The sequence below is a fragment of the Parasteatoda tepidariorum genome, chromosome 6, assembly GCF_043381705.1.
Source record: "Parasteatoda tepidariorum isolate YZ-2023 chromosome 6, CAS_Ptep_4.0, whole genome shotgun sequence".
NCBI classification, from domain to species: domain Eukaryota; kingdom Metazoa; phylum Arthropoda; class Arachnida; order Araneae; family Theridiidae; genus Parasteatoda; species Parasteatoda tepidariorum.
In genome coordinates, this window is record NC_092209.1 from 26,677,192 (window position 1) to 26,690,300 (window position 13,109).

Sequence of the window (13,109 nt, forward strand, 5' to 3'; positions counted from 1 at the left end):
ACAATATATATATATCTGAAATGTAACTACACATCAGCAAAGTAAATTGTAGACAAAATACAAATTATTTTGTCTGTTTACAAAAAATGCATATCTTTTGCCGTTATTATACAGATAAAATTAAAAGGAACGTGTAAATTTTTTCCGTCTTCAAAAAGCGGAATTTATTTTTATATATTTTTATATCTAAGCATTTAGTGGAAAATATTTTTAAAAAATTCTTCAATATCTTATATATATATATATATATTGAAGATATTGAAAAATTCATTTGAGGACAGAAATAATCTGCAATTTTTCTTTAGAAAATGTGTAGTATTTTTTTTTAATATTTTCCGCTAAATGCTTACATATAAAAATACATAAAAATAAATTCAGTTTTTTGAAGACGGAAGAAATTAATACTTTCCTTTCAATTTTATCTGTATAACAACTGCAAAAATTCGATTATTCAGCGAAATTTTGTAAGTTGGCAAAATAATCTGCATTTTGTCTACAATTTAATTTGCAGGTAAGATTTTCACATCAATAAATTCGCACAGCATTTTTAAAACTTTTACAGATTGAACTGCAATTTTATGATTTATATTTGATGCTACAGTCTAATTCAATTTTTTAATGCCTCATTCTCTAATATTGCAGTTATATTTTCCATAAGATGTAAAACAAAATTGGATTGCACCTATTTGTCCCTGTTTTTAGCTCCTGTATAATACTCATATGCTGAAACCAACCAACATAACTTCTAGAAAAATTCGAAAATTAAAGATAAATAAAATTAAATCGAAAATTAAAGTAAAATTAAAGATAAATAAAATTTTCAATAATTTCCAACATCCTCATAAAAGACTTGTCAGTACTTTTTTTACATAAAAAAAACAAGCAAACAATAATCGCAATGAGTTATAAAACCCAATTGTATCAATTATCTAGTTTTACTCAGAAGAAATGTAATCACGAGGTTATGCAATGAAATTTCTTATGAAGTAATGAATAAGTTTTATTAATTTTAGATAAATAAGATCAATTTTTTATGGAGCTATGAACATTTTTAAACCAATCTCATTTTAGTAAATACCATTTAATACGTTAAACAAATATGTTTTTGAAATGTGGAACGGAATTTGATAAATGCTAAAAGAAAAAGAAAACACATAAAGTTATTATTTTATCTTCTAAATACGAACATTAATAATAGCAAAGTTTCCTAAACTCTGAGATTCTAAATTAAAAATTCGAAAAGCAATATTTTGTGAATTTCATGCAACCAAACTTAATTTTAAAAAAATCAAAATAAAAAATAATATTTTTAAAAACCACGTTTTTGTAGTGGAGAATAATAATTAAAAAATAAAAATTTGAAAAACGAAAAACGTAGAACGCATGAAATATATAACAGTAATGTTATATTAGTGTTTGTATGTGTGCTCATGAGGATATGTGTATGTATATCTGTAATTGTAATTGTACCTGAATGTGGATGTGTATGTGGAATATGTTTGTGTATATGCATGTGTATGTGGATGTATATGTGGATGTGCATGTGTATGAGTAAGAAAATGTGTATATGTATGTGCATATGCACTGTTATTGTATTTCATGCTCCCCACGTTTTTCGTTTTTCAAATTTTTATTTTTTAATTATTATTCTTCACTACAAAAACGTAGTTTTTAAAAATATTATTTTCTATTTTAATTTTTTTTTGTACTCACTTCCAAAATCTCAATTTTTTCACTCACTGTACACAAAACTTTTCAACTGACATGTGACACTAATTTGAAATAATCGAATCGACAACAATCGTGAAAAAATTAAATTTTCTTTAATTTTAATTTTATTTGACTTTGTATGTCTTCTTTCTCTTCATTTTCATGCATGGTCATCTAATTCTGAACTATGTGCCAAATTTGAAGTCTGTAGCTAGTCGGGAAGTTAGTTTAAAATCGATTACAAAATTCCACCCGAGCAGACATACACGAAGGCAAGATAATATAAACGTGGTAAAAAGGCATCTAATACAAAATATCTGTTAATGTGGCTCGAAGCTTCGAAACAACAGTTCGAAAGTCAAACTTCGAATATTTTGCTTAAAATTTATGATTTTTTTTTCAAAATTTATTATTTATCACTATTTTTTCGCTCATAAAATCTTTCGAAATGTATTAAAAGAAATATTGATGTTTTTAACCATATCCTTTTTTGTTTGCATTTGCGACGTACTTTTGAAACTGAAAGATTACTGTTTTCGATTTTTCGTTTACCGTATCTCATAGACGAATTATAGGTTAGAGTAACTTTGTTGTCAGGCTAATCGTAGTTTATTATTTTTTTAATTCATGTAACGCAAATACTGGTTTGTTCAATCAGAAACTCCTCCAAGAAGGTTAAGTTTGTCCCAATGCTTGTTCCAAGAGTTCTCTTGTCATCTTGGTTCGATTTAAAATTAAAAGACTACGGAGTTGAACATTGGTAGTCGCAATTTCAAAACTTTCAACGTCGATTGTGAAATAAAATAAAATATATACTGGGAAAATTATGAGGGGAGGAAATTTATTCTTTCTTTTTCGATATCGATTTCTTAATGTCAACAGTTTCTCAGACTTTCAACTGTATTCAGAAGAAAATTAAAATACTATAAAAGTATTTTACCATATGTATCAAAGAGCTAAATATTATAAAATTTATTATTCTTAATACAATAATTAAAAAATAATAATCTAGTTTAATTCGTTGAGTTTTTTTAAAAAACTTTTTTTCCCATTTTTATTAGCTTACTTCTTTCTAAGTTACATATTTCTAAGTAAAAATGTCATTTTTGGACATTATTTAAAGATTGGATCTCAAGAGGATAATGTTTTGAATCCTGGTGCTGAGTACCTTACATAAGAGTTCAATAATTTAATTGAAAATAAGCGAATTAAAAAAAGAGATACAGACACTTACCCGTCATTTCTGGAGATTTGTATAAGCCTTTTATATCACCATTAGCTAGAGTAGTGGCGTCCAATAAATAAAATTGCTGCAATCTCATCAAGGCTTCTGCGGCCCCTTCAAAATCCTCCCGGTTCGGAAAAAGACTTTTTCGCAAAAGAAGGTAAGTCAGTGCCTCTAAGACACAGAGAAATATTGAGATATAAATGAATTTGATGGCAACTGTATGAAAAATAGTAGGGAGTCCTTTATTAAGCATTTTAAATCTCAAAAATTGTAACCCAAAATTAACAATTTTATCTCTTTAGTCTCGAATGTCGTATTTGACCAGCATCCAAGTGATACCCTATGTGTTCGAACGTCGTATTTAACCCATATCCACGAGATGCCATCTCCTTACGAGTCCTGATTTAGTCGGCATACACGTGATGCTTTGTGTGTACGAGTGCCATACATTGCCGGTTTCCACACGATGCTGTGTGTGTTCGAGCGATAATTTAGCCTGCACCCAAGCGATGTCTTGTGTGTACCAGCTGCATATTTAGGTTGTATTCACGAGATGTTCTGTGTGTATGAGTACCGTATTTAACCAAATCCACTCGATACGTTGTGTGTACGAGTCCCGTATACAGCCGTTTGATAGCCGGCCGAATTTGCTTCTAATAGCCTGAGACTAATATCAATCGCCCAATAATGGAAACACTAATAAAAGTATATTTTGAATGAGCTTAATATGCAACAGGTTAAGCGTGCCTAACGTTTAGGAGTGTAGTATTTATTAGGTACATAAGTAAAATATTTATAACTAGGAGGCTTCGCCCCCTGCTCGTTGGCGCTCGCTAACCCTCGGAACTGCTTTCGTAGTTCATTTCGGATTGCATCGCAATCCGATGCTCGCTTTGCTCGCTCATTGGATACGTTNTACGCCACTGCATGCATTTCGCGGAACGTTGCACCGTTCATTTCACACAGACCACCTTTTGTGATATCTAAATACCGATATCATTCTTCCGCTGCCATTCGACAACGCAGAGTAGATGAAGAGGCAATAGCCGCAAGGCAAATACGTCAAACAATACTTACATCGAGTTTCGAAATTCTAATTTTAAAATGAAAGATAAACAGAAATTTGTAATTTTTTCATTAAAATATCGACCCCACTTTTTCATTTTATAATTATCGTACGTGCCCTGCATATACCTTAAGAAATGAGATTAATTGCAGGAAATGAAATTTGTTATATATTTTCAATCTTAAACTGATTAATTTAAAAAAACGATCAGCACATTTTGATAGCTATGCAAAAACATATATGCAATTAAAAAACATATAATTTTCACTTCAACGTTTAAAAATTACTTTTGTTGTACTTAATTTGTTACATAAGCCCTCTACTGTCTTTTATATGGTCAATTCATAACGTGGCTTAGGTTGTTGCAGAATGATTCATTGGTGAATGGGTGCATTAATTAAAGAAACCATATTTAATAACAAACAAATTTAATAAAAAAACAATAAAAATATATGATACGAAATGGGGCCATCCAATTCAATCCATTGCCTGCCACATAAGTGATTACAGAATTATTGTGAGTGATTACAACGCCCTCTTCTGGTCAGGCAGAAATTCGAAACATAGGTTAACTTCTGATATTATGCAAGTGTATTTTTAACACATAACATAGTGGTAAAAAAAAGGCTTTCCAAAGCATTTTACTATTTAAAATAATATTCGATAACAACTGCAGACAACAAGGCCCGATTTTAGCAATCACAGAAGATAGACAGACAGGTGGTCATTTTACAGAACTTTTGCACCCCATTATTATATAGGGTAAATTCGGTTCTTGAAAATATAGCCCAAGTTAGACAGTTGGTCTACTTAGCAGGTTTTTTGTACCAATTCTTAAGTTTTCCCGGGTGTACGAGAAACATGAATAAACAAAAAGTTGAAAATAGTAAACACATTCTGAAAAACAAATGATGACTTATTAATTACCTCGGCTCTTAGAATTATCAATCAATTTCATCGTAGTGTTCCAGTCTGAAGACAACTGCTTTACCAACAGAAATGCATTCACCGGATTGGATAAAAAAGTTACGCTGTCATTTTTCGCTGCATTATGCAGGTTAGCATACATTTGATTCAACCTAAATATAAATCTTTTTTTATTTACAGTGAACAACCACAGATTTTTTATTTCAGATTAATACGATATGCTAAATAATACAAAATTTCAGCACTCAGTTTTACTAGGCCAACTTGAAACGAGCCAGATCTAAAAGTAGCGATATTTTTAATCTTGAAAAAGAATTTTCACTCTATTTAGTATAAACTATGCGTTACCATAATTGTTGAATATACTGTAGCTCCCGACGACGATGAAACATTGACTAAGTCTCACGAGTATTATAGAAAACGATAAATTTATAATATGGTAATATCACGATCAATATTGACAATTCTAAACATTAAATATGATAATAACGAGAGTATCACTTATAACGATAAATCTCGAATATGATGTTATAATAAATGTTGCTATATTTTATTTAGAAAGTTGAAACATTGTTCAATGTAAAAATAATTCAAATTAGATAAATTGGAAAAACTTTCACAATATATAGAGAAGCATCATTATTTTGTGACGATGTGTAGCGATATTAATTGACCAAACAAAGGTTCGATTGAATTTGTTTGGCCTAGATAAGTTGTTACGCTTTAAGATTTTATACTATAGCACATTTCTAATAGGTTTAACGAATTACATGTCATTTATTTGAATTCAAATTTATTTTAATGACCTAGAATTTACTAAAAAGATGTAATTTTCTTTTAAAAAAAGTTGTTATATGGATTTGAATGATTGTTTTGAATTCTTAGAATTTTGTGTATTTGCAATGTACCTAAGTTAGTAGCGAGCGAAGCCAGCTTGGTTTGCGAAGCAAACCATATAAGATTGCGTAGCAATTTTCGGGGGTTGGCGAGCGTTAGCGAGCAGGGGGCGCAGCCCTCTAGTTAGTCTAAAATGTTTTGATCTGTTCATTCGTATTGAAGAAGCAGCCATACCACGAGAGAAACTTATCAACGCTGATCCAGTTTCCCCTCCATAACTAATTTAAAATTATGAGTACAGAAAGAGTGTGTTCAAACAAACCTAGAGTAGGCCAAACGCTTAAAAAAAATTCAATCGCTGTACTTTTTTATAGAGTTAAATTATTTAAAAATAAAATCAACTTACAAGCAAATTATTTGAAGAGAACTTCCCATTGCAAAATCCTAAGTTTGCCTCTCATAATTTGTTTTTATTTCGATGTTTAGAAAATTTCTTTTCAGCATCTTTAACTTAATATGGCTTACTCTAGGTTTACCTGAACTNTAATAAAAAATTATTTAAGAAATAATATGGACCAAACTCGACTCCGACATTTATCGCTAATAGCAATTGAAAACAAAACCGCATCAAGCCTGGATTTAAACGAAGTCATTGATACTTTTGCGAAAACTAAAGCTAGGAAAAAATTGTAAATATTATTGTTATTTAGTCAGTTGGTAGGCCCGACCTTTATATAATAAACCCTTGAATCTTCTCTATTTCGTTTTATTAGCCAAACCTACACCAAGTATTAATTGTAATTTATGTTGTTACTGTTTAATATTTTTATTACCTGCCCTGCAGTGCGCAAAAAAGAGCTTACGTAGCTTAGCATTTTTAAAGTATTTGTATATTTCACATTTTTATTTGATAAAACCTAATCAGTTTACATAGCAGTGGGGCCCCATTTTTTAATTTGCCCCAGGGCCCTTGGTTACCTAGCTACGCCACTGGGTACATAATTCTATATTTTGTGGTATGAAAGTCGGTGACTACATTTTTATTTTATTAAATTTACAAGTTACTTTATAGTCTAATTTTCCTGTCTTCTGAACTCATGTTATTTAATAAAATATCTGTTTAAAAAATATTCAAAAACGAAAGATAACTGCATCACAAACAATCTTTAGATAAAGAACAATTGTGCATTTCGACATAGGTTTTACAATAATATGTATAAGATCTAGCTCCAAATTCTAAAACAATGCAATCCCCCCCCCCAAATGAAATGAAGACTATCGCTTTGAAGGAGTTTGTTACTATTTCGACATTAAAAATCTAATTAAAATTCCGAAAATATTACTAGCAGATGCAGATCCTAGATTCTAGGTCTTTTTTTTAAAACTTTCCTACTTAGTAAACATTTTCATACCTGCTTCGAATCAGTTTTCGATTTAGAAAATTCGCCCATTGCGACGCATGCGCATTCGCTCCTGTCTTGATAAATCCCTATGGTTACAGGCATAAGTTTCGGTTTGATTTTCAGGGGAAGTACCGATGTCTGAAATAAATGTTTGTTTAATCATTTATATTTATTGCATGATTACTGATGAGTGTGCTCTTGTATAAGCAAGTCAATAACTAATCATCGTTCTTAAAAAAAATGTGCAAAAGGTAAGGTTTATGATTAATTTAATATTAATAATATTTTGTACTTTTATTAATATTTTGTACTTTTAAGATTTATAATAATGACTTTTATAGAAAGCTTTTATTATACTCTAAAACGGACTTTTTTTTAATTTTTTTAGTCATTTAAAATCTGTGTTGTTTATCAAAGAAAAATTTTATTTTTTGTTCAATATAAATATAATTCTATGTGCTGTTGATCAGTGCTTTGCCAACCTTTCTTGGACTTAAAGGGGGGGGGGGAGGCGAGCCATGCAAATTGCAAGAGTCATAAACTTTGCTCGTTTTATTATTTTAAAATTATTATTTTAAAATTAGTTTTATTATTTTAATATTATTATTGAACATAGTTATTATTTCATTGAAAGTAGTTATTATTGAAAATAGTTATTTCATCCATTTGAAATTGTTACAGTTGCATAAATTATTTTGGGTGATTATAAGGACTATGATTTAACTATTACATTCACATCATCAAAATAGTTAGCAAAAATGATTAATGTATCGGAAAAAAATAAAAAATAAAATGTGAAAAATTTTGTTTAATGTATTTTATGACTTAAAGGAGTTAATCTTTAAATTTGTTAGTACCGAGCAATAAATTTAATTGATACATTTTAATCATAAATAACATAAAATGGTTTTTGGCTTCTGAAAAACAATTTATTTCGGCATAATTTGTGATTTACGTTTTGATTCAGGCATAAACTATAAAAAAGTGTTTCTTAAAATTGAGCAAAATGTGTCAGAATAGTTCCAAAACAAATATTTCTCAAATTTAAAACAAATATTGACAAAAATTTAAGCAGCAAACACTTATATTTGAATAAAATACAAAATGCCAAGTCTCAAAAGTGATGTGGATGGAGAAGTTCTTTGGCTGGAATCAAGAAACTCGTAGTTGGAATCTCTAACCACCAGAGAGTATACAGTTGGCAANAAAAAAAAAAAAAAAAAAAAAAAAAAAAAAAAAAAAAAAAAAATGACCCTGAATAACTTTTATTCAAATGATTGGATTTTCACTTACTAAGTGTCAATCTTAATGATTCTTGGGGGTTACCTCAAATATGCAAATTATTTAGTTCTAACTATTAATGAAGTTACGAAATCGGGCATAAAAACGTACTTTCTCTGAATAAACATATAATTTTTTTTACTTTTTTGGATTCTTACTCTTCGAAATATCCGCAATCTGGGAAATATGGCTTCCATGATCCAAAGTTCGGATCCTTCAATGTTAATTCCCCTTTTGGTTATACTTTTAAAACTAATTAAGCAATTCAAAAAATTGCACCCACTTAGAAAACCCATTTGCTCAAAGATAATGTCATGCAAAAAATAATTTTTAATAATTATTTTTAACAATTATTTTTTATTATTTAATTTAATTGTGGATGACAAAATTTTGAATTATGAGGTATGATTTTTTTTTACCATATTAATCTACGTATTTTTGTATTGCAAAATCTAAAATTTCGGCAGTTTTTACTTGATAGAAGCCAAGAAAAATTAAAATTAATTATTTTTAAAAAAATAATTTGGCGACAATAAAGAAATATTTAAATAGGGCTATTAATATTTAAATGTAGGTAACTTACAAGGAATTGACTTACGCCTGCGTAGAGTAAAATTTTATTTATATTTTTTTGACTAATAACCGATTGCTAATCCTTTTTTTTTAAAATCATAAAATACGATATTTCTTTTTTAGTATTCTAAAAACTTATTAGTAATTAAATAAAGAGATTTGAATAAACATTTTATTGAATAAAAACATTTTATTCAAGGAATGTTGAGTTTAAAAAAAACATGTTTCTGACAGAATGTGATTAGACATTAGCTTTTTTTAATTTTATTTTTTAGTTTGTTCTTTCATTAATTGATACAATTTCAATAATATACAAACGTATGCATAGAATTGGAATAATATGTTTTTTAATTTTTTTCAATATATATTTTAATAATTATTAATGCGAATTCGTATTTGCCGTCTTGTCATTCATTCAGTTTCTTTATGGTTGTATTAAATTGTTTCACTTTCTATGGCGAGGTAATTTGGCATTTTTTTAAACTTTCGCCATATATATAAATCTTTCTTACGACCCAATTTTTTCGAAATTTTGTCTACCCCGCCCTTTTTTAAGGATAAGGATTCTAAAAATATAAATATATATATATATATATATATAATTTTGTATGTTATTTCAAAAAATGATTACTCAGAAAAATGATTTATGCTCACTTATAGATCTTAATACAGTCAAACCCCGCTATAGTGAACATAGTTTATAGTGAGCGAACTCCCGGATATAGTGAACCAAATGTTCGGTCCCTTGCCTTGCTATACACGCATAATGTCATTTTTTGTGAATATAGTGAACCAAAAAAGTGNAAATTTATTTTAATGACTTAGTATTTACTAAAAAGACGTAATCTCTTTTTTAAAAAAAGTTATTATATGGATTTGAATGATTGTTTTGAATTCTTAGAATTTTGTGTATTTGCAATGTACCTAAGTTAGTAGCGAGCGAAGCCAGCTTTGTTTGCGAAGCAAACCATATAAGATTGCGTAGCAATTTTCGGGGGTTGGCGAGCGTTAGCGAGCAGGGAGCGCAGCCCTCTAGTTAGTCTAAAATGTTTTGATCTGTTCATTCGTATTGAAGAAGCAGCCATACCACGAGAGAAACTTATCAACGCTGATCCAGTTTCCCCTCCATAACTAATTTAAAATTATGAGTACAGAAAGAGTGTGTTCAAACAAACCTAGAGTAGGCCAAACGCTTAAAAAAAATTCAATCGCTGTACTTTTTTATAGAGTTAAATTATTTAAAAATAAAATCAACTTACAAGCAAATTATTTGAAGAGAACTTCCCATTGCAAAATCCTAAGTTATCCTCTCATAATTTGTTTTTATTTCGATGTTTAGAAAATTTCGTTTCAGCATCTTTAACTTAACATGGCTTACTCTAGGTTTACCAGAACTAATTGTTTTATACTATAACTTTAAATTATAAATTATTTATGGAGATGAAGGAAAATTTTCAATGAAAAGTTTCTTGTATGGTCTAGCGCCTTCTTAAGCCCTTGACATACGAAGACGTCTGGGAGACATTTGTTTCTTATGTCAAAACAATAATTGACGTGTCTCAGAAGTTTTCAACACAGAGAAGCTATCTTGCTCCGGACAGCAAGTAAATATTTTAAAGTGATAGTTTATCAATTGTGATTCTTGGTTTAATAAATTCAATGTAGTAGATTTTTATCCACCACTGTTTCTAAATAATTTATAGGCTTATACAATTCACCACTTTGTTAAAGTTATGTCAAACTATACCTGTTACAAAGCAAGCAAAAATACTAAAATATTTTCAGGATTTAGTTCGTAGTTATTTACCGTTTTTTATATCATTATTTTGGAGTGTCCGGAGCAGTTGGCATCTCTGTGCATAATTCCGTTGCGAGTTGTTGTTTACGGTGCAATCAAAAATCATTTCTATATCAAGAAATGATATGTCAAGTGATTAATAGAGGTTGCTTCTTGTTTTGTCTTGCTTTTGGTGCGTGGGCCGCGAAGCTGCCCCTATCCCATTCATCGTGGAGTATTTGTCATTTTGTTTGGTTTCGTTGAGGTTAGCAGGCAATGTGATTGGTAATAGCGGTTTCTGGAAATTGCTGAATTCTTAAAAGCAAATATTTTTGAATTTTTAGTTGTTTCAAGCTGCTACCCGCTGTATGAGCCAATGGGTTAGGTGGTGTTATGTAATTTTTCCAATAAAATATTTGTGGTCAAATAATCCACATTAAAATGTTCAAAAGTAATAAATAAATTTTGACTTACTTCTTTAATTTATTTAGCCTCTTCTCTTCCAATTTAATATACTTGTCTAATGACTCCACAAGTATTTTCTCAGTACTCAGCAAATTCTCCACGTCAGCCATGGAAGTGAATACTTCACAACTGATATTATTATACAAACATAGAAATATTAAGCCAATACCCACCGACAACAATTTGAAGCACATCTCCATATTGTAAAAGTACCTAAGAGAGAACAAAACAATGTCATATTATACATCATTTAGCAAAATGCAAAATTAACTCCACTAGTCACAGAGATAAAAATGGTGTTTAAAAATGTATTTATTAACCCTTTCGCGCCGACTGTCACAAATACGTGCCAGCATAAGACCGTATCAACCAGGGTAAAAAGATAAAACTGGTAATCAAAGTAATTCTGTAGCAGTTTATTTGTGAGAGGAGTTATAATTGCTTGAATTATTTAATTCACCATTATTTTGTTCAAAATAAAACTATTTAGTTATACTTTGAATTATCATTGATTATATATATGATTAAACTAGCAATAATTAAAGTAAAACCAAAGTAAGTCTGTCAAATTAGAAACGACTACTTTTAAGTTACCGTTTTTTATTAAATTACATCCTGATTCTGATTTCGTTCGAATGCGTTTGTGAATCACCCGTCCCCAAGGGGTTAATCGCCATTTTTTTTTTACCCGAATAAAACCTTATGTGCTTTCAACTTTTTGTATTATTTACTACAAGGGAAAGATGCTGAGCTGTGCTGACTGAGGGGTTAGAGCGTTCGCCTTTCAATGAGGTTAACTGGGTTTGAATCTCAGCGATGGCTGGTCGATATGGATTCCACACCCGACTCTCACCGACCACAGTAATGACGCTAAATATCATCAGTGGTTGACGAATCATAGATTAGAGTCCCCTTGCCGTCATGCCAACCGTTGGAAATTTCTGTGATTTTCTTCTCAATATAACGCAAATGCGGGTAAGTTCCATCAAAAAGTTCACCAAGAATACAAAATTTCTATGAATACTCCATACAGGAGTTTACTTGTCTTCAGTATTGGATTCAAAATTACAAGGCTACGGAGTTGAACATTTGTAGCCGTAAGCTCAAAATTGGGCCAGCTGTTAAATGACTTTCCTTATAAAAAAGGAAACATGTCATCATTTCCGTAACCTTTGGGTTATTTTACGTTTGACTCAAAGTTCTGAGGATTAGTGAATTTAGTTACCAAATGTTTAATTTAAATTCATGCTACTTTTTTTTAAAATTTTTTAGCTGATGATTTTAAAGAGCAATCTAAATAATACAATTTCATCATTCATGATTAGAATTATTTCAGATTTCTTTTTATTATGACCAAATTTATGTAGCTTTATTTAAGCCATGAGTAAATAATCATAAAATTCACTACAATTTATTGATAATAAATCGATTAATTTCTGCTTCCAATTTAATGTCATAGCTTCCTTGAATATTTAAAGTGGTAGCATATTTTATCTCTAGCTACTTCACCTTTTATACAATTATTTTGAGACGATTTTATGGCTAACATGTTATATTAACAATTTAAAAAGTATCAAATATCTGACATTTTTATAATGAATCCGCTTGATGGTGACATAATTTATTAATACTTTTATTACGGTTGATAAGTTTCACTAATTTTATAATAGGATTTTTTTAATATTTAAGGTTGTAGCAAAATTAATATTTTTCTTTTCCTGATTTCAATTAATAATTTTAATTGAACAATTTGGATTACCAATATGCATGAACATACCTGCCAACTTGTAAGGTCGTTGAAAAAGATTTTACGAAGTGGTAGTAAAACAACAATTAAGTTTG

The 13,109-nt window shown here is 29.6% G+C and overlaps 1 protein-coding gene across 1 annotated transcript in view; it reads right to left on the reverse strand.

Annotated features, from left to right (window-relative positions):
• Positions 1–13,109, reverse strand: part of LOC107439718 (prolyl 4-hydroxylase subunit alpha-1) — a 38,457-nt gene that overhangs the window by 21,395 nt on the left and 3,953 nt on the right. Inside the window, exons 2-4 of the mRNA XM_043053659.2 lie at positions 11,277–11,480; positions 4,932–5,083; positions 2,945–3,109 (exon numbers count right to left, since the gene is read on the reverse strand). Coding sequence (XP_042909593.1) covers positions 2,945–3,109; positions 4,932–5,083; positions 11,277–11,467 — 508 coding nt within the window. The 5' untranslated portion in view covers positions 11,468–11,480. The remainder of the gene's footprint in view (positions 1–2,944; positions 3,110–4,931; positions 5,084–11,276; positions 11,481–13,109) is intronic.